This window comes from Rhinoderma darwinii, chromosome 9 (assembly GCF_050947455.1).
Source record: "Rhinoderma darwinii isolate aRhiDar2 chromosome 9, aRhiDar2.hap1, whole genome shotgun sequence".
Classification (NCBI taxonomy): domain Eukaryota; kingdom Metazoa; phylum Chordata; class Amphibia; order Anura; family Rhinodermatidae; genus Rhinoderma; species Rhinoderma darwinii.
In genome coordinates, this window is record NC_134695.1 from 53656648 (window position 1) to 53678676 (window position 22029).

Below are 22029 nucleotides of genomic sequence, written 5' to 3' on the forward strand. Positions count from 1 at the left end.
AATATATTAAGAAAGGAATGCAATAAGGCGCTGTCCACACAGAGTTTCTCTGGCACTGATTTTGATGTGGAAACCGTGTTGGTGTCTGCACCAAAAAGCCGAAATCACCCCCCATTGTTTTCTATGGGAGGCAGAGGCGTTTTTTTTTCCTGGACGTCATTTAGCCGCTTGTAGGGAAAAAAAAGTGCACGTCCTTTCGTGCCGCCGTTCTCTCTCTGACCTCCCATTGAAATTCTATAAGAGACAGACAAAAAAATGCAGTGCTCATTTCCAAACATTTTTCATTGCGTGTTTTGCCTGCGGTACTTCTTCATGGAATTTTGAGGCAGATTTTTTCTGCCTGCAAAAAACTGTGTGTGAAAAGGGCCTAACAGTTTTTTACCCACAGGTTTACAAACATATTGGGATGGAATTAAAATAGAATTTAAAGTAGATTTAGAAAAAAAATAAAAAAATTGACAATACGGGGAAATATTAAATATACAGTTTTTGGAGGGGTAAGGGAATAAAATTTATGTATCAATTATTCAAACATCAAAGATTACTAAAAATAATAGTGGCATTTAAGGAGGATTTTTAGTTGAAAGATTTTATTTTTGTACTATAATCAATAGAGACATGCAACATTAAGCCAAAATAAGGATATTTTTTTTATTTATAAACAAGAATGATTGTGGATTATTTACCCTACTTAATTCAAATCTAAAGTAAAAGGAATAATTTCTAAATTGTAAAAGTGCAAACAAAATATAAACAATAATATCTGTATCCAAGAGAATGATAGGTGGACTAAGCATCTCGCTGACTTTACAATTGAACAGTGCAAAAGTACTTACATATGGTTCCTAAAGTATCTAGACACAAGTCTCATCGTATATCTCAACCGTTTATTCTGAATTTTACATTTTATACACCAAAAACATTACATCAATTTTGAAGTTAGGTTACTTTAGTTATTGATTAATATCGCTCGATTTTACATAAAGGATGGTAGAAGCTTTTCATTGTGACTTAGACTCCAATTAGCGGTGCCAAGTGTTCTAGATTGAAGCAAAGCCACTGACAGACAGGGTTCTATACCTCAACCTGCATGTCTTTACACAGGGGATGAGAAATTAGCAAACAATACTCCCTGATCTCCAGACGGGACTGTACAATGAGCTTTCCTAAATGCTCATGACAGTGGCCCTTTCAAATGCCCAAAATATAAAACGTTCTGCTCCCAATGACATTGCTCTACTCTTGGTCTGCATAGTATTTCACATTTTAAAGCAACAGTTTGTGCTCCAGAGCTGATTTTCCTTCCCTGCTTTCTTTTCCTCTACCTTCTTCCCCTCTCTTTATGTCTGGCAGCTTGGATTAGTACACACGACGAAGGCACTCGTACATTCAGGTAGAAATGCTCATGTCACAGTCCAGCAGGTTAAAACTTGAGAAATGTATCCATATGCAGTAAGCTCTTTAGCTCCTCCTGGTGGTGACTGCAGGAAGCCAGAATTTTATCATTTAACTAAATGGGGAGGAATTTATTAAGACTGGAGTAACATACGCCATATTTATTCAGAAGTGAAGTCTCTTAATAAATTTGGTGCATCTTTGCCTGTCTGTGCGCCAGCTAATCTAAGCTATGCCTGGCATAAATGACAGTAAATCTGTTGGTCCGTTGGAGGCTACGTCCTTCTTGCTAAATCCTGCCCACTTTACCTACCCCTTTTGAAAATGGTGAGAGAAGTATAAGAAAAGCAAAAAGTCACATATTTTTGTGCAAATATGGTGTACGCCATAATTTGCGACATTTTACCTCCACAAAAGTAGCGTAAAGTCATTCATACATTCCATCCAATGTCTATACACCAGATTTGAAGCTCTGTATCAGAAAAATAGAGCTACGATTACTAAAAAAAGAAAAAAATATTAAAACTAATTAGCCCAGATTGTTGGATCTACCGTAAGAACAAAATGGTGTTAAAAGCTGGACAGTGATAATAAATTGCTTATTTTTCTATGTAACTTATGTTCTTGATCTCTTCTTTAGATATTGTTTGTAAATAATACAGAATAACATTTTAAAATGTAAATAGTTTATTCTCTTTTATCTTAAATTCAATTTTCAAAATATAAATCTGAACACTTGACACTGAGCATATGTTTTCTGGTATCAAGTCAGTATTTTACTTTATGAGGCATGTGGGTATTTCTATAGTCATATTTAATTATATTAATGTTCTTGCTGAGATAAAAGGTCTATTGTAGCAGTGATATATAAATCTGCTGAAGAGATTAATACATTATTATTAAATGCACCACTGACTAATGTCAACAGTAAAGCTCAGGAATACGGTTCAAGTGATTGTGGCTCAACCAGCCACTGATACCAGACCAGGCATAAGCAAGCGATTAGCGACAAGAGAAAATGGTTCAGAGTGAATGATGTATCTCACACCTAAATAGCACTTCCCCTGCTAATAGTATAAATTCCGCTAAAACCTTGCCAAAAATCACTATCTATACAGATCCTACGCGTTTCCTCATCACACTTAAGGTGATGTTTCCTCAGGGATTCATAGATATAAATTGTAATTAAATTCTAAAGTGTTTCAATGGTTGCAATGTTACAGCACTGGATAGCACTGTTCATGTGCTGATTATTAGCCTCCAGGCGCATGCACGGCTCTAATACACTGTCCGTCCAATACTATTAATAAACTTTACATTTTAATCGTTCTTTCAGGCGGTGAACTATATTTAACAATATTGGAACGACATTCATTATCAATTTTTCAGTGAATCTTCAAGTGATTGTGCTGTGAACCGTTCCAGAAAACCTATTCAGAATTCCCTCTAATATATTGCTCCTCATGACTTGTTTATTTAGTCTTTTAAGAATGTCATATTTGCATTCATTTTGCATTTCCTCCTGAAAAAAAATGAGATGTTCTGTGTTGTATTCTCTGTTCTTCACTTTAAAGAATTAGTTTGCCTGGTAAAGAAATTGCTCACAAAGGATTCATAGCTATAATTTATTGTGATCCTGGCACATAATAGGAAAACTATTATTTTGTCTTAGAAATAAAATGTGTCACATGTACGTTTGCTATGGTGACAATTTATCTAATTCTAATACAAGTTATTTTAGCACTATCAGAAGGACAATAAAAGCTAGTTATGATTTAGTGATGGACTGTATTGCTGATATTGAGGAATCCACTTTTACTGTTTATCCCTTCCCTTCTACTGAAGGCAAATCTCTCATATCTATCTATCTATCTATCTATCTATCTATCTATCTATCTATCTATCTATCTATCTATCTATCTATCTATCTATCTATCTATCTATCTATCTATCTATCTATCTATCTAACTATCTATCTATCTATCTATCTATCTATCTATCTATCTATCTATCTATCTATCTATCTATCTATCTATCTATCTATCTATCTATCTAGATATATACAAAGTCCAGCAGCACCAGCAGCGTGTGGGTGCAAGCTCAGAGGGACAGACCAAGTCCCAGATACACAGAAATCCAAAAAATGAGCAGCAACTCCAATATAAAGGGTGAAAAAAGTGGGTACTTTATTGCCCGTGCAATGTTTCAGCTCCGTTCACTGGAGCCTTTCTCAAAAAGGCTCCAGTGAACGGAGCTGAAACGTTGCACGGGCAATAAAGTACCCACTTTTTTTCACCCTTTATATTGGAGTTGCTGCTCATTTTTTGGATTTCTATCTATCTATCTATCTATCTATCTATCTATCTATCTATCTATCTATCTATCTATCTATCTATCTATCTATCTATCTATCTATCTATCTCATATCTATCTAATATCTATCTATCTAATATCTATCTAATATCTATCTATCTATCTATCTATCTATCTATCTATCTATCTATCTATCTATCTATCTATCTATCTATCTAATATCTATCTATCTAATATCTATCTATCTATCTATCTATCTATCTATCTATCTATCTATCTATCTATCTATCTATCTATCTATCTATCTATCTATCTATCTATCTATCTAATATCTATCTATCTATCTAATATCTATCTATCTATCTATCTATCTATCTAATATCTATCTATCTAATATCTATCTATCTATCTATCTATCTATCTATCTATCTATCTATCTATCTATCTATCTATCTATCTATCTATCTATCTATTGTTCTCCAATGGCAGATGTTGGGAGAAACAAGGAATAGTCACGTTGTATTTCTACCTGCTCGATCTTTGTTCTACCAGGAAATATGCTACTGCCAGTAATGTCTGGCACTGGCTTCCCCCCTCTCCCTTGTTAAATAAACATACACACTCAGGCAGGTGTATGGAAAGATCGGGGGGAGATAGCTGTCATCGAACAAGCTGCTGCTGTGAAATTTCCTATATGACAATGCAGTATAAAATACGAATTCATATTTCAGCATTTCAGCCTCTGCTTTTATGCTGCATATGCAGGACTCACTCACACAAAGTCTCACTTGTCTCTATTAGATACATGTCACAAGCAAACCCCCCAAATTGGCGCGGTTTTCATATGATTGTTAAAGTCTGCGCAGTTTTTGCTGGTAATTTTGTGGTATAACAGCATGACGGCATTGTTTTCGGACACTTTGCGGGCACACCAACAATAGATATGGGCTGCTATGTGTGTCCATAGCCTTCACGATTTAACAATGATTCAAGTTTCATATCAATTTATTTTAATTTAAAATTAATTTAATTTAATCTTAACAAAATATCTGTCTTTGTAAATGACGATTCATATCAACCATACAGATATTGATGTTGACTTAAAGGGAACAGCTCAAGATCGTACATATTATATATAACAATAAAACACCTTTGGGACAACCACCCATGATGGGAGTGAGAAATGGTCTTTTTGAGGATGGTCCTCCCCAAAAAGACAGAATATAAGGTAATTGAAAATCTGGTTTAGATCAGTGGTGGTCTTCTCGAAGAGTGGTCTTTTGGAGAAGTATCAGTGTATTTAATTTTTGATTCCAGGTGCAAATAGTTTATAAGGTCAAGGACTGCATAAAGAATCCTGAAGTAATAATAATATTAATAGGAACAAGAATAATAATAATAATAATAATAATAATAATAACTTGACTTGACTCGAGTTAATAAAAAATGTCCTCCCTTGCGAAGGATAGTTATAGAAATACATTTGTAATACCGTACAGCACTAGTAATGTTCTAAGTATACGCTTAAGTAATATCTTGTAGTAGTGATAGCCAGAATCTCATTCCATGTTTTTATAATTTTTCCTAAAGAATCCTCATCAGATCAAACATATGTTACCTACTAATATGAAACCTAAAATAGCAATTACCCAGAATGCAGCATATTTCTCCTTTATCATGACATAGTCTTTTGGATATGTCAATGTGATTCACTTCAATAGCCACAAATGTACTTTCTGAAGTATTGAAATGAAATCTCATATTGAGCAGCTAACAAGATGCAATGAAATTCTCTCCTGTACCTTGGCACATGTACATAAATTGGTAGGTTAGTTACTTTTAAACTCCAATGTATTATTACAATGTATGCGAAAGTGGTTCATTATTATGTTTACTACACATTAGATCAAAAGCACAAGGTTCAAATGTGTATGTGTTATTTTTCACTTGCATTAGTTAAAGCTCACAAATTTTCTTTATAGCCTTTCTTACAGGGCAGAAGAAACACATATCCATAAGGACATTACTTAATTCAGTTTAAAATCAGTTCTTTAACTGAGTTCTTCAAGGTCATATTTTCTTTTCTAATACAAAGAGCTGTAAAAGCATGAGTGAAAATATTCTTAAGAGTCTTCATAACAGTTCCAGCTTCTTTATTGTTACTCTAACCATTGACACTTTATTATTGGTAAAAAGGAGAATTGCTTAATGCCTACCAGACCAAGAACCCCACTATTAAAGTCTATAAAAATAAAGCCTGGCAGGACAAACCCCTCCAAGTGTCTCTGCACCCCATAATGTCCTTGAAAGACTTTTTCTATATTATGTGTACAACACGTAAATTACATATTTAAAACTTATATTACTAATTGGTGCTTTGGGGTATAGTATGTAATTGATTGAAATAGCTTTTTGCATTATGCTGGTCATCATGGTAAAATAAAATCATTTTAGGAGAACACACCAAGTGTTTAGGAGTGGTATTGCAAAAAAAAAATAAACATATATTAATATAAATAACAATGCAGTTCCACGTGTAGTAACATTTACAGTTTAGCTCTTCGTAAAAAGTAGAACTACTTTACTTTACTGCTTTTTTTTTTTTACAGCTATTTCATTTATTTTCCTGCAAACATATACACAAATTCCTTCAAAATTCTGCTGGTTGAAGTGGAAACAGACAACAATTTAGTTCCACTCACATGTGGCTTAGATCTAATTGTTTAAATACCATCTGAGCTCCCACAATGACCAGGTGATTAATAACAGTCTGCGGTTCAATGTTATCCATTGGTGCCTGAGAGCAGTCATTACAGAGTGAGAATAGTGTTTTGAAATGAAATTTGTGATAGGAAGTCCAGAAAAATATTGTATTACCACTTTAAAGCACGTAGGTATTTACAAGATAACCTGCTTTAAAAAAAAATGCCGCCCCGAAGATCAGTTGATTGCTTCAGGTTTGACTCCTGGAATGCCCCAGGATAATCCGTCAACCACCCGCCCCCGTCATATTACATTGCACCCATTGAAGATTAACACCAAGTCCAACAGAGCTGGAGTCGCTGGTACTAACACTGTGTTTTCTATATGCCCTATCCAGTGCTCTAGATGTAACGACGGGGTAGGGAGACAGAGAGGTGAGCCCTAATCTACCCGTCACTCAGTCCCTGCCTACTTGCACGACCCATCCTAGGCGACGGCGTACAACTGGGTGACGGTCCCTACGCTCAATATGTGCCCGACAGACAAACAGACAATTGAACACAGAAGCTAAGGGAAAAGGGGCAGTTGCCCACGGCAACACCGTGAGCAACAAGAGTAGTGAACGAGCCGAGTAAAACCAGGAGTGTACGAGGTACCAAACGCAGAGCAGAAGCGTAGTCAGTAAAGCCAGGGTCAATATGAAGCTGAGATCAAAGTAATAGCTGGAAAAGAAGAGCCAGGAAACAAGAGAGAATCACAGGCAAAGACAAGAAGCAAATGAAGGTATACATAGACCGAGGGCAGGAGCTAGAACCATCTGGCCATTCTGCGATAGGTTCTCCCACACCTCAGCCTACCAGCCTGAGTGGTAGCAGATCGAGTCACTCTATGAGACCTAGGAGCAGATGCAGACTGATTAACCACGGGCGTCGACACAGAAGCTGTGTCTGGCAGATCCTTTACACTAGATGAGTAAAACCAATATTTAACCAACCATTTCCCTGTTCAACACACTTAATGAGTGCAGTTAAATTAAACCTTGTATTATAACCTTCTTTGTATAGTTATTATTTTGTTTCCCAGAAGGCGCCTGGATGAACAACATATTTGAAACCATTGAGAACTTGTAGCCAGATTTTGAATGAAGTATTCGAAAAAAAAAATTGAGAAATACTAAATCTTTGACACCCATATCTGCTCATATTCACTCATATCTGCTCATATTCACTCATTTGTTTTACTTAAATGTCTTCAGGAAAAAAACATATTTTACTAAAACAAAAAAGTTTTTATAATGTACATATACAAGTAAAAATATTAACACCTCAAGAGAATGTGAAATATCTTAAAATCAGGTTCTATTTCTAGCCCTAGGTGGGAAGTAATTTTGTACTCTGCATTTCTTGAGCACTTTCAGAGCTGAAGTCTACTCACAGAATATCTTCCCACAGGGACACAAAAACCCACAGTTATATTTATGTATTATCATTTTGTCATTTCTCCTATAAGAATAAGTCTTATTCTAGCTATAGCTGTAGTTAGCTTGTTTCAAGGGAAAAAAAAGCTTTTGAAGTTCTTAAAGAGTAAATGCTCATCATTCATTGAAGTTCTTACACCACCCTTGTCTATGATGATTATTTCCCTGGGAGTCTAAAGGGACATATTGAGTTTTATTAGACAAAAATGAAAAATAAGATTTTATAGTCTAGCAACCTACAGTCCCCAAAAATACAATACCTTAGATATACTAAAAAAATCACTGGATCCAGTACTAATGTTAAAATGGGTATAAATTTAGACCAGATATATAAGTTGGAATAATTAAATTGTTTCCTCTTACTACTTAGTAAGAAATTCTTCAAAGCTATTAATTGGTCTTTGAGACCCAAAAGCCATGTGAGATTCCCTAATCTGAATGCTCATATTTGATAACCTCTAGTCCCCTAGTGTTAACATAGATTTTTAGAATATTTTTTTTTCTATAACCCAGGTAAACTTTTGATCAGCAATTTAACAATATTCTAGAGCTAAGATTTATAACATGGAAATCTAAAGATTGGATTTCTTCAAAATATCACCATGTTTGACAGCCATTACCTTTGATGTGACTTTATTTATATTTAAATAGCTTTTTTTATTGAAGAAATGCGTGAAACACATTTTGACATGTCAATAGAACCCTACAGTATGGAGCAAGATGGAGCAAATAGTGACAAATTAATCAATATAGTGGGGGAGTATCCACATAAGAGAAAGTTTATAAAGAACTTTGAGTCTCAAAAACAATATTTGACTAGATTTGTTACACCCAAGTCACCTGAAGTATGGTAGGAATGTCATGTTTATGGCATATATTCTACCCAACCAAGATATTTGATATGATTTCCATAGCTGGAGAACCTCCACCAGCTTTTTTATTATTGGCGGTCTGTTGACCTTTCAAGTTGAATCCACAGAGGATGGAAGACGGATTCCCAGACAAGGGAGAGACATAATGTCCCACTTCCCACTTAAAATCAAAATTAAGTTTGCCTAACCTAGTCATAAGAGCATGGACATTTACATTGAGGCCCAATAGGACGCACAAAGATATCAAATATCCTAAAAACATTAGGGAGAGAAATAAGCGGGGATGTAACAAACAGCAAAACGTCATCCGCAAAAAACGCAGATTTGTGCTTGCCTGCACCACTAACTATCCCTTGAATATTGTGGTCCTTATGATGCAGTTTAGCTAAGGGCTCGATCGCCAGTGCAAATAGCGCCATGGACGGATGTTATATATTGATGAACCTGAAAAGGGTCAGAATCAATCCTCTAATGCAGACCTCTGGCAGTAAGCTCCGCACATAGGGCTTGAATGGTAATGGTTTTGAGTAAAATGGGACAAAACACCATACCTCCAAAACATATTTTAAGTTTGCAACAAGACTAAGTCAAATGCCTTGTTTAAACCAATACTCCTGAACATATTCTGCCTGTGCCTCCCCCCCCCCCCCCTATTATGCTCTTGGTCGTTTTAGCTTTCTTCTAGATCAAAATAGCAATTTTAACTAATACTTCATTCTAAGGGAAGCCTGTAATCATGATGTCTGATTTCACTGTTATCTCTTCTATGTTTTTAAATAATTAGATATCAGGGAGAATGTGCCTGGGTCATTACATAGAAATACTCCAAGAATGTACTAGGTAACAACTGCAACTAGCACTGTGTATTCTTTTGCGCCTGAATCTCCTCTAAGCAGCGTCCTGTTTCCTGTAGACGATGTAAGACTATTGCTAACCAATCTCTGCCCTTCCCTACAGTGGGATGGAGTTTAACGGTGCCTGTGACATGCATGCTGCTGCACAAGGCATGGTCTGCATCCTCTCCTGTCTCTTTTCCTGTGCATTAGACCTGCAACTGTGGCTCTCCAGCATCTTGCTCACAATTTGGAATGATCTACTTTATATAACTTTAGCTACTGCTAGATCTCGTTTTACTTATCTTTGTGATGTATGGGCTAGGTAACATTAACCATAGAGTTACCAGAGCTGCAGAAAGTTTTATCTGTAGTCGAGATGGTGGACAGAAACTGGATTATTTTTTTAAAATAATGGTTGGTTATTTTTTGTTTTTATTTATTTTTTGTGATTTTATTTTGAATATAAAAATGCAATTATTATTATATTTTAAAACCCAAGTAGAAATACAATAATGTTATTATATTGATATGCAAATAAATAAATTGTGCTTTGTTCCTGCTTTTTTTTTATGCTTGAAATGTGTGAGTAAACAGTGAAAAATTGGCTATAAACAAAAGGATGATTTATGTCAGTAGCTGTACTTTGTATTCTGTCCAGTATGCACCATGTACTCCGACCAACACGACAGATTGATGTTAGTACAACAAGCATAACCTTTTCATGTTATTTTAAAGCTGCATATTCTGTTTACCATCTAATTGGAGAATTAGTTACCATGAAGAATATGTAACTGACTTATGTCTTTTCCTTGCTAGACAGGGCTATGATGACTTGGAAAAACAACTAAAGGAAGTTTTCATGGAGAGAAGCAGTATCCTCCGGCAGCTTTCAAAAACATCCCGGGAACTTGAAGGCATCAAAGGACATTTTCGGGTCAGATAATTTTTACAATTATTTATTGCATTTAACAAAAAAACCAACAAAAGAACAACAGAACTGAATAATATATATGAACTCTGAAGAATATAGATGAATGCTGAAGAATTTTATATTTTCTTATATTACAAACAATATCTTCTAATTGAATAACAGAAGCATAAGAGGAAACCATAAAACAAGTCCTGAAACTGACAGCTCAATACAAAACTTGAGCTATCATCTCATTCACAAGCTCTGCTTTTTTCAAGTTCTTCCTTCATCTTTCCTTCACAGTTCACCACCTGTTTTTTTTTTTAAGGTTTTAACCCTGCTGCAATAACAGTTCAAAATATGTTGCCCTGTCCCATGTGTAACTGAGAATTTTTATTATTTTCTTTTTACATTATGTTGTTGTCCTATGTAATGCACTAAACACTATATAGAATATAAATAAAATACTTTAAACAACGTTTTTTACAAAGCATTTTTCGTTACTTTTTTTAGATTCACCTTAGGCCTCATACACATGTATGTATTTGTGATCCATGTGGTATGTGGTATGGATCCCATATACGGTGCTAATGCAGTTCCATAAGGACCATGCATACCACAGTATACTTAGGGTTTGGAGTCGACATAAAACTAACCCCAACATGCTTAATTGGATGCTGTAGAATACACCAAGTTCTCCACTAAAAGCACTGAAAACAAAAGAATCGGTCGATGATGCGACACCACGCATGGAAACAGGTGGTGCGATATACAGTTCTGTATTGTGCACCGTATTACGGCTAAAAATCAGGCAGTTATGTGCTTGTGGCCTTAGAGAATTACTATGCTGGAAGTTCAATGTCAGCCACAATTCTATACACCAAGCCAAGTGGTCGCTTTCTCTTAGGAGGTAATGACTTGTGGCCTTAGAAATGTAAGCATCAGATAGCAGTTAGTAGGTCATACTAAAAAGTTTTTCTTGCCCCAATTCTGTACCCCAATCCAAGTGGTTTCTCTCTCAATAGGTAATGGTTGCATGTTTAATTACTCCTTTGAAAAGACAAAAGTAGGACTGGCATTTCACTTGGATGAAATTAGAAGATAAGATGAGTGAGGGGATAGCAAATTTTCTTATATTTAAGAGTCGCTAATAAGAATTTGATAAGATTATACTGTGTAAGTATTTGAGAAAGGAAAGATACAGTAGATATGTATTGTGTTGTTTATTTTTAAGTCACCCTTAACTACTGATGACATAAAGACGCTGTGTTCTCAACTACTACTTTAGACATTATTTTTGAGAGACCATCCCATGTAAATACGCGCACCCTACCAACATTTCAGGTCTGTTGCTGTCTCAATTGGAAATTTATTTAAAAAGAACAGTGTCTCTCCAGAATGTACTATCTTCAGTTTGGGTCTTCGGGTTCTTTAATGTAAATACAGTACTACAATATGAATTAATTCAAGGATGCCCGAAAAATTATAAAAAACTGTGATTGGTTCCAAAGCCCCCAAAATATCAACCCCCAAATAAGAAAATAAATAAGATTAAAGAAAAATAAGCACAAAGTAATACAGAAAAAACAAGTCCTTACATATAAAATTCAGAAAGTGCTGCTGAAAGCTGGTTAATAACTGTCAATGTAAAGGACAGGAGCTTCTTCGGGATCCTGCACAGTACACAGTGTGTATAAAAAATAAAACAGAGCCGCTCTTACATTGTGTTCAAAGGAGCAGCTCATCCTGGTGCAGATAGGTGGCAGTACAGTGGATATAGATCTGAACTGTACTGCATAAAGGTGCCACTAGTTAAATATGGTTTTAAGTTACCATGGCCCAGAAAATTACTATTACTATTAAAATATTCTAACCTGAGTCCATGTAATCTGAGGGACTACTGTATATCTATGAGCAATAAACCCCTAATTGCTCACTATCTTTTAGACTAAACATAAGAAACACTCCAGCGCCAACTAGAGGTAAAAATATGAATGCAGCCGTTTACACTTTCCAGTCAGCATCATCTATTTAATTATTTTTCATGTTATTATATAATTTGACATGCTGAAACTTGTCACAGTTTAAGACCCAAGTCTCCAACCTTTATACAATTATATTTATGGCAGAGATGTGCAATAGAGGAAATATAAGTGTCAACAACAAAAGAAAAAAATAAGAAGACTCCATTTTATTTTTACCTTGATAATTTAAAGTGTAGCTAAACGTTTGACAAACTTCTGACATGTTATAGTGACATGTCAGACGTTTGGATTGGTGGGGGTCCGAGCACTGAGACCCCCACTAATCGCTAGAATGAAGCAGCTGAAGCGCTCGTGTGAGCACTCAGCCGCTTCGTGTCTGTTCAGCTTTTTCTGGAAAGCCGATGTATCAGAGTACTGGCTCATAGACTTTCTATTGAGTCCGTACACCGATACATTGATTTCCGGAAAAAGCTGAACAGACACGAAGCGGCTGAGTGCTCACACGAGCGCTTCAGCTGCTTCGTTCTAGCGATTAGTGGGGGTCTCAGTGCTCGGACCCCCACCAATCCAAACTTCTGACATGTCACTATGACATGTCAGAAGTTTGTCAAACATTTAGCCACACGTTGAGCTTATTTTTACACTAAGGCTTCTGAGTTCTTGTCTGGTTAGGATGTTATTTATTCCAGTTGCATTTATGTAAAGCCAACATAATTTTTTGTTGCATTTCCTATTGTTATATTTCTGAGCAAACCTGGTAAATTAAAATGTATCACTTTCTAGTCTTTGAAAAACAATGAACTGTTTTCATTACGGTGTTTCTAAACAAACATCCTGAATTCAAATATTTTATTTTCTAGTCTTTGAAAAGCAATGAAGCATCTTCCAAGAATGATGTCCAGAAACTTTTGGAGTTAGAACAAAAACAAAGGTAAATAAATAAAATATAACGGTAAATAAATAAAAATTTATTTGTGCAATTGTCTTTAACAAATGAGATTGATGAAAAAAAGAATTTGGTGTTTTCTTGGGGTACTCATATTTCATTGATGTAACTTTGAAAGCTCAGCTTTGACAGTCTATGCAGAATAATTATAAGCTTGTATAATAACTTGATGTATAGTCACACTCAGCTAGCTATTGTAGACAAATCTACAACTGCTTTTATCAGGTTTTTTTAATTTTATAGATATGGTTGTACTGTAAATAATATACAGAAATAACACAAACTTTACTCAGTATTGCACAATAACACAGTAGTATACAATAACCTAACGATACAATCACACACACACACACACACACACACACACACACACACACACACACACACACACACACACATGCATATCCCCATAGAAAAGAAGATAATGGCACCTCTAATATGGTGGCGGGTTATGCCATCCAAGACAGAAGGGCCTGATTTTTTCTCCTCTTTCCAAGGTCCAGTTTCACACTGTCTTATTTGCTAACAATGTAGTTCCCCCGGAGATGGGAGTCCTGCACAGGTTCTCATCACTCAAAAACAAAAGATATGGGTCCAACCAGGACTGGCCCCCCTCTTGAAGGGCCGCATAGCAGCTCATGATCTGCCCCTCAATGACTGAACAATTCCTCAAAGAGAATTTTACCTGCAGTAGCAGGTACTGTAAATGGCACCATCCAACCGAAGGCCAGCCGTGGCCAACGGAGTATCTTTGATTTTTCAGGAGGGATACTAAAAATCTTTTTATATGAATTATATTATGTAAACAACTGACTAGAGGGATACCTACCTAAAAAGGAATTCTTACAAGAAATATAACATTCCTTCAATATTAATAATTTAGACGTTAAAGCTGTAGTCAACGTTTGGTCATTATGTTTGTTTTTCTTTCAGACATATTGTCATTTTTCATATTTGTAGTAGCGGACATTTTTGTAAAGGTGACAACAGGAAGTGCAGCCATATTGATTGTTACATTTGACAAAATGGATTGTAAAACTGTCAATTTGTAATTCAACATTTATATAGGTTTTTGATAAGCTTATTGAAAGGTGACAACTTATTTGGCTGCACTTCCTGTTATTTTTGCAAAAATGTCCACCACAACAAAAAATTACAACATTTCTGTAAGCAAGTAAAACAAAACTACTAAAATTTGGCTGCTGTTCTAACTAATGATTTACTAATATATAGTCAATATTTCCAATTTGGTTCAAAATCCTCTTTTGTGATAATTAAGATTGTTAATTTGTTTAAATGAAGGATCCCACATTGCTTAGAGATGTTTTGTATCTGTGTAAGTGCCATCAGCAGGTCCCTTGATCTTAGCAATTGGTAAGAGTCCTGCCTTATTGACAAGAATCAACTCATAATTTGCCTAAAAGACAAGCCAAAAGATATTTAAATTTAAGGTAGTCTTGAAAAAGTTAGCTAATATGCTTTGTGAATGTTATTCTTTTTCAGAAATTCTGATTTTTTTTTCACAATTAAAATGCTGAATACCTTATTTACTGCATGATATATTAATTTATGATGTCATAATATATGCAATTATCTTGTCAGAAATTCTTGTTTAATTTCTGATGGCTTTATCATCAGTTTTGAAACCTTTGCCGTTTCAAAATGTTCTCAATTTTTTTGTAACTCCTTAAAATTCCTTTGTAGTAGAACATAGCGTAAGAATTTTGGGAAATTTGACTAAAGTGTGAGAATGACCTGATTCACCCCACCGATCATTAGAACGTATTGTTAAGTCCACCCTTCCCTCCCCACTAGCACATGGGCTGGTGTTGTGGCCAAGCATGGGTACTGCAAATCCATACAATTATGTGGCAGATACAGAAATAGTCAAATGAGCTGGAACACCCTTCAAATCTCTCTAATATTTTCAATCTGCTTTGCAGAATGGGAATATTGAGCAGTGGAGTGAGAATAACATGGAATGACCGTGTGTTTTCTCCAATTTCTAAGCCAATCGGAGCGTGGGAATCACTTGGTTTTCACACTCAAATTGGCTGTTTTTTTTTTTAATTTATTTTTTATCCATAAAATGATAATTACAAAAAATAAGAGAACCACATATACACAATATTAAAATTTAAAGATGTAAAATCCATATGTTCAACCTGGATCCTGGTTGTCGTAAAGACCAGAATAACAGACCGAGAAAGAAAATGAAGGAGAGAAAAAGAAGAGTATAAACAAGCATGATCAGAGGCATTTAGATTTACTATATATACATCAAGACAGGGTCCTTTGTCCAACAAGCCTATTTATGATAGTCCCTGATTCAGTGAACCCTATTTTCCTCCATGCAAATTTCATAGACGTAATATTGGTTTACGTTAGAAATTACCTTACCTATTTTAGTAGATGTATCAGATTTCCAATTGGATGTCAATTCTGTTCTAGCTGCCATGAGAATACTATTAATAAACCATCTACATTTATCCCCTCAGAGCTAGCCCTTGTATTTATAGAAGGGCTAGCTCCGAGGGGAAAAGCCTTTGTACATATCTTGAAGCTTAAGTCAAATATCTCTTGCCAAAACTTTACTAATTTAGAGCATTCCCACCAGATATAAAAAAAAATTCCTTTTGCATGGCACCAATGCCAACACAATTCGGGCCAGCTGTACGATTTGACTAATCTGACTGGGGTTAAATACCAAAAATGATGTGCCTTCGGGATAGTGACTAAAGGGTTTATAGAGTGTGAATATTAACTAGACCACCTCAAAGCTTGATGCAAGCTTTGTAAGGAAAAAAAAATTGGGGCTATTTACCCAGTGCTTTTTTGCTCCTGAACTTGAAAACCATGATTAATCTTGTAATATGCAAAGAATGCGGACTGCAGTCATTCTTGTGAATTATGAATCTCAGTTTGATCATCTCTATTAATTACACATATAACTATTATTTATAATTGTAATTTACTTAATTTTTATACAGTCAGTCGGGTGCACCACAAAATACTACTTCTAAAATAGAATACTACTTAAATAAATAAGTAATACTTTGCCATTTGAGTTCATTAAAATCTGAAAACCCTGTTGTAAGCTTTAGGATAAGCCTGACATTAATGCACTTTTCTACTAATAATCCCGACTTCAGATGTGGAAAGTCAATATGGTCCTGACCACACTTTATTATGATGAAAAGATTCAAAAATTCTAAAGTACATTTCACAGTGAGAGCAAAATGTCAAGATCATAAAGCATTTGTTTCAAACGGCTGCAGAACCTAAAAACTGGACTGAAAATGTATAGTTTTTCACTGTAATTCTTTACAATTTATGTGAGTACATTTCTTCTGTGATCTGACTCAGCACTCAGCCAACTTTTTCAATTTGTAAAATTAATCTATTTTCTACTTGAGCGGAGTCTATTGAAGATTTAATAAATACATGTTTATACGCAAAAACCTCTAAACAAAATGAGAGCATATTGTCAAACAAAATAAAACTTTTATAACTCAAGCATGTTAAAAGACTTTGCATCTAAAAATACAAGCCAGGTTAAATAAAAGGGTAATTACTAATCTTTTTGAATTATATCTATGTACAAGTTTCTGGGACAAAAGTAATCTTTTGAGTTTAGCTCTTTCACAGTCTGCTTGAGTGGTTGGATACAGTCGTCCTCTTTTTCTATGTCATATATTTGACCAGGAATGCACAAAGACAGTAGAGGGCCCCTGTGCAAAGGCTTTTCATAGTCCAATTGCTTTTCAAATGTTAATTTGATGGGAATGGGGTATTATTCATAGAGCAACTTCTTAATGGCTCTCGTATTGATCGTTTAGCGGTGCACCCCAGGTAGCCACATATCTGCATGACAGTCATTAAAGGGGTTTTACCATGAAGGACATTTATGAGATATCCACAGGATATGTCATAAATATCTGATAGATGCGGGTCCCACCACTGGGACCCGCACCTATGTCCAGAACGGGACCCCTAAACCCCGTTCTGCCGCTCTGCACTGTCGCTGCGTCCCGGCCACTTCTTGGTTATATAGTCAGGAGTTACGAAAAGAGCGTAACTCGCTGAGCTACGCTATTTCCGTAACTCCCATAGTAGTGAATGCCAGTTACAGAAGTAGCGTAGCATGGGAGCTACGTTGTTTCCATAACTACCATTCAGTTCTAAGGGAGTTACGGAAACAGCGTAGCTCAGCGAGCTACGCTGTTTATGTAACTCACGACCATATAAAAAATTTTATGGTCGGAATTCACCTGGTTCAGCCGCAACACACAGTGGCTGAACGGGGTTTAGGGGGCCTGTTCTGGAGATAGGTGCGGGTCCCAGAAGTGGGACCCGCATCTGTCTGACATTTATGACATATACTGTGGATATGTCATAAATGTCTCTCATAGGAAAACCCCTTTAATGCTATCCCATATGTACAATCTATAGACCAAGAGTCAGCATTTTTCGACACTCCAGCTGTTGTAAACCTACAATTCACAGCATGCCCTGGCAGCCTTTGGCTAAAATAATAAAGGTTTTGGCTGTTATAGTATGCTGGGAGTTGTAGTTCCACAGCACCTTGAGTGTCGGTTGCTGACCCCTGTAAAAGACAATGAAAAGGGCTTTACGCATGTGTAGCTGTACAGGTTGCACATATAATATGTCCACCCCTGTATCTGATTCTCAATTTTCATGTTGTTACTATTGTCTATTTGATTTATTGATAAATTCTACAGTAATTTATAAAGATAAATTCAGTCAAACTTTTTTTTCATTATAATTTATTTATATTTTCGAGCCAATAAGCCCATTGACTAGATCAGATATGTTGGAAATAATTCATCTGCAAACATGTTAGAATTTTGATTAAAGCTGGATATTCTAAAAGAAAAATACCATAATATAGTACAAATTACATTAAGTTGTAGTATGGCTGTAATGGAATTCCCGTACTATACCTTGGAAAAGAGGTGGCATGACCCTTGTGCCTGCTGTTCCTTCCCTTCTCTTCTAGTTTTGAACTACCCCTGGTGCAGGGGTTCACACTTCCTAAGGCAGAAGGGGCCAACTTGAGCTGCTTCTATCGTTTGGAGACTTTTAGGTATTATATTTTGGATTTGGGTGATTTGATTCGCGAATTTGGGTGATTTGATTTGGGGAGGGCATAGTAACCATACCATTAAAACTATGTTTAATTCCCCCAGCGCCATGGTCACAAGTGCCACTGATGTGCAAGTCTTTGTCTCTCCTTACTGCACGCTGCTAGCCCCTTCTCTCGGCTCTGAATGGTGGCTCTAGCGGTGTCTTGATTGTCCGCTAGAGCCGCCACTCAGAGCAGAGAGTAGAACTTGCGACTGCTGCGCCGGGGTAATTAAGCGTTGGCTTCAAGGTCATACAACTTACATGACGAAGAAGATTGTTAGATTGCCCTCCCCTATATCGCACTGTCAGCAGTTTTGAGGGCTCAGAACTGCTGACAGATTCCCTTTAGGATACTGAGATAGCTTTACTTTTAGTCCCATTGAAACATATTGTTTTTTCCCGAGACATGATGAACCAACTCAGCTTTGCAGCATCAGTAGATGCTCTAATACATATCCAAGAATACATAATTATATTTTACGATTTTGGCTTTCTGTACACTCAGTGTTTTACCATTTTTATTTTCTTTTTAATTTACAAAAAAATTTACAAAATTTAATACAACTAAAAAACTGTTTTCTAAATGTGTCTTGCTTTATTTTTAATAAACCAGGGAAGAGATGAAATCCCTGCAGGAAACATTCACAAAGCAACTTAATGAGGCAACTGGAAAGGCTGAGAAGCAGCAGGCCACTGTAAGTGTTTGTATCATGTGACCCTCCAATTACTTTTTTTCCAACCATTTCTCGTTTTCCTGTTTGTGATCTGTGTGTTCGGTCGCTGTGCCTTTGTTGGGTGTTAAAGTGAAGTAGAAGAGATTTGAAGTGACATAAAAGCTTTTTTTTTTTTCTAATGTTCTGGCTTTGTGTGCAAAAGCTGAGAGCTACAGGGTAACGGGGAGTTTAACATTAACAGAAAAGCTTAGATATTTAGGGTAATGAAAGCTCCTGTCCTTATTATCTCCAAACGTTCAAGACCGTGTATTTATCTCCCCTATGAGCGGCTTTAGCTTGGCAGTCCATATGCTATAACTTTACGCCCACCTGATGAAGTGCAAAATAAATAAAATCCGCATGTGCTGAACTTCCCTTGAATTTAAAGTGTTTGTGGCACCGATATAATGACAGCAGTGATTTTACTGAAGGAAATCATATTTTGGATGAATCAGCTAATCTGTTCTATAGAAGTCAATGTATTACAGGTATCGGTCATTTCTGAACATAGATTGCTACGTATATTTTAGCTGAAGAGTATCGTCCATTTCAGATAAAATGTTCAAGCAGGCTGGTCTTACAGCTGTAAATCTGCCATAGACTTCATTAATACTGCGTACCTCATGGTTTAGTAAGAGCTGGCTGCCATTGGTGGATGTAGATAAAACGGTTTGTTGACCATTTGCTATCTAATAATTAATTAATCAAGAGCGATGGGTTCATCATAAAGCTTTTTACTTATGACTCTCTAGCCAATTCTTTACCTGGTGGATCAGAACCCATTAGTATTAAGGGAATAATGGTACTTTAGATAGTAGAAGGGATTGCATGTTTTACTTTATTGTGGTATCAGACCCTTTTGTCTATATGTGCAGTGTCCACCGTTGCTGGCTGCACTTCTTGTTCAACTTCTGCAATCTGTCTAAATCTTCATAGAGCACCTGATCTATTTCTTAAAGGGTAACTAAACTTTTAAAACACTTTTGAAATGTCATAGTGACATGTTAGAAGTTTTGATCTGTGGGGATCCTAGCACTGAGACGCCCATAATCGGTAAAACAAAGATGGAGAAGTGCTCGGGTGAGCGCTGTGCCGCTTAGTTTTCAATCGGCTTTCCTCATAAAGCCGAGCAGGCAATGTACGGGCTCAATCGAAAGTCTATACACCGCTCACTCACCTTTCTGAGGAAAGCTGATCATAAGGAATTTGCACAGTGCTCACTTAAGCTCTCCTGCAGCTTAGTTTTACCGATCGGTGGGGGTCTTAGTGCTCGGACCCCCACCAATCAAAACCTCTGACATATCACTATGACATTTCAAAAGTTTTTTAAAAGTATAGTTACCCTTTAAAGGAATGTGAATAAAGATAAGCTGCAACACCAGACACAGCCCATGGACAAGAGTGCCGCTGTTTCGGGAAAAAAGCAGTCCCTTTTATCTATTATCCAAATTCACTGTGAGTTCCATAGTTCCTAACAGTGTAAATAGAAACCATGGAGGCAGATCAAATGTTCTGTGGAGACTTGAACAGATTGCAGAATTAGATCAGGAGAAATGTAGCTGTCAATAACAAACTTCATACAGGTATGTACGCTTTGCAACAAATGCATCTTAAAATAAAGACATGAATTAACTTAGCCTTGATTAAAAATATACTACTAATTTCATACCTGCTAACTGTTTTGTTTTTTTGGTCGATTTTCTTCTGAATCAGACCACAAAGTGGCTGGGGTTGTGTACATTTGCATGAAAAGGGGTGTTTTAAGGCAGTTCTAGGGACGTTCCCAGTCTGAGAAGAAGTGGGATTTAAAATGTCTAACGATTTGGGATTTAAACATCAGAGAGCTCTTGTGTAGAAATACTGTATGTTGTTCCCATGTTTACAGAGTACAAACTTATCCTTTGTGTAGTCAGATCCTGAAGTCATGTGTGTAAATAGGAGTAGAGTGACACGTCTGCAGGTTAAAATGAAACACAATTTGACGTTTGTAACCATAAGACACATACCGTAAGTGTGTAAATGAGGTGTAGACACAAACCATTGCATATTTTCCTTTGCAAATGCTTAATTTTTTTCTTTTAGATCCATTTTGAAGCAATAAAAAGGGGTTGAAAAGTGCACATAGCTTTTAAAAGCAATTTTCTAATTATTTTCTATCTGTCATTTTCATTGTCAGATTGCCTTGAAAAACATTATATTAGAACTTTAAATGTTGTAACTTTTTGTAACTTTTTGCATGTGATGTACAAGAACAAAATTCAGCATTTTAACCTTGTGCTGAATCTTTGTTCGCGTTTCCAGTGATTTGAAGCCTGTTTTTAAAATTAATAGATGGGAAAAGTTGCCTCATTATTGCTGTAGATTTGGTAGCAGATTTTCTACATTGACTGAATGAGTCATATTTCTTTCAGATAAATTTCCTAAAAACTGAAATGGAACGTAAAAGTAAAATGATCAGAGATCTACAGAATGAGGTACAGTAAATACTACATATCCTATAAAAACTGTTTAGTGTAATATGTTTCTGTAAAAGGTCTACTTGTCACTAATATAATGTAAAAATATGATGTCACTTACTGCCTCTGTAAAGCTGTCAATTGATTACACAGCTACTTTATCAGTGTCTATTAACTTATATTTTTTGCCAATTTTTTTTCAATTTTATTATTGTTATCATTATGACCTTTATAACCCATGGTTGAAATTGACTGTGGAAATACATTGTCCTGTC

The 22029-nt window shown here is 35.9% G+C and overlaps 1 protein-coding gene across 3 annotated transcripts in view; it reads left to right on the forward strand.

The window, feature by feature from the left end:
- The window catches only part of LUZP2 (leucine zipper protein 2), a 374406-nt gene that overhangs the window by 170346 nt on the left and 182031 nt on the right, over positions 1–22029 (forward strand). For all 3 annotated transcript variants that reach the window (XM_075837712.1, XM_075837713.1, XM_075837715.1), the window contains exons 2-5: positions 10413–10530; positions 13352–13422; positions 19199–19280; positions 21710–21772. In XM_075837712.1, coding sequence (XP_075693827.1) covers positions 10413–10530; positions 13352–13422; positions 19199–19280; positions 21710–21772 — 334 coding nt within the window. The remainder of the gene's footprint in view (positions 1–10412; positions 10531–13351; positions 13423–19198; positions 19281–21709; positions 21773–22029) is intronic.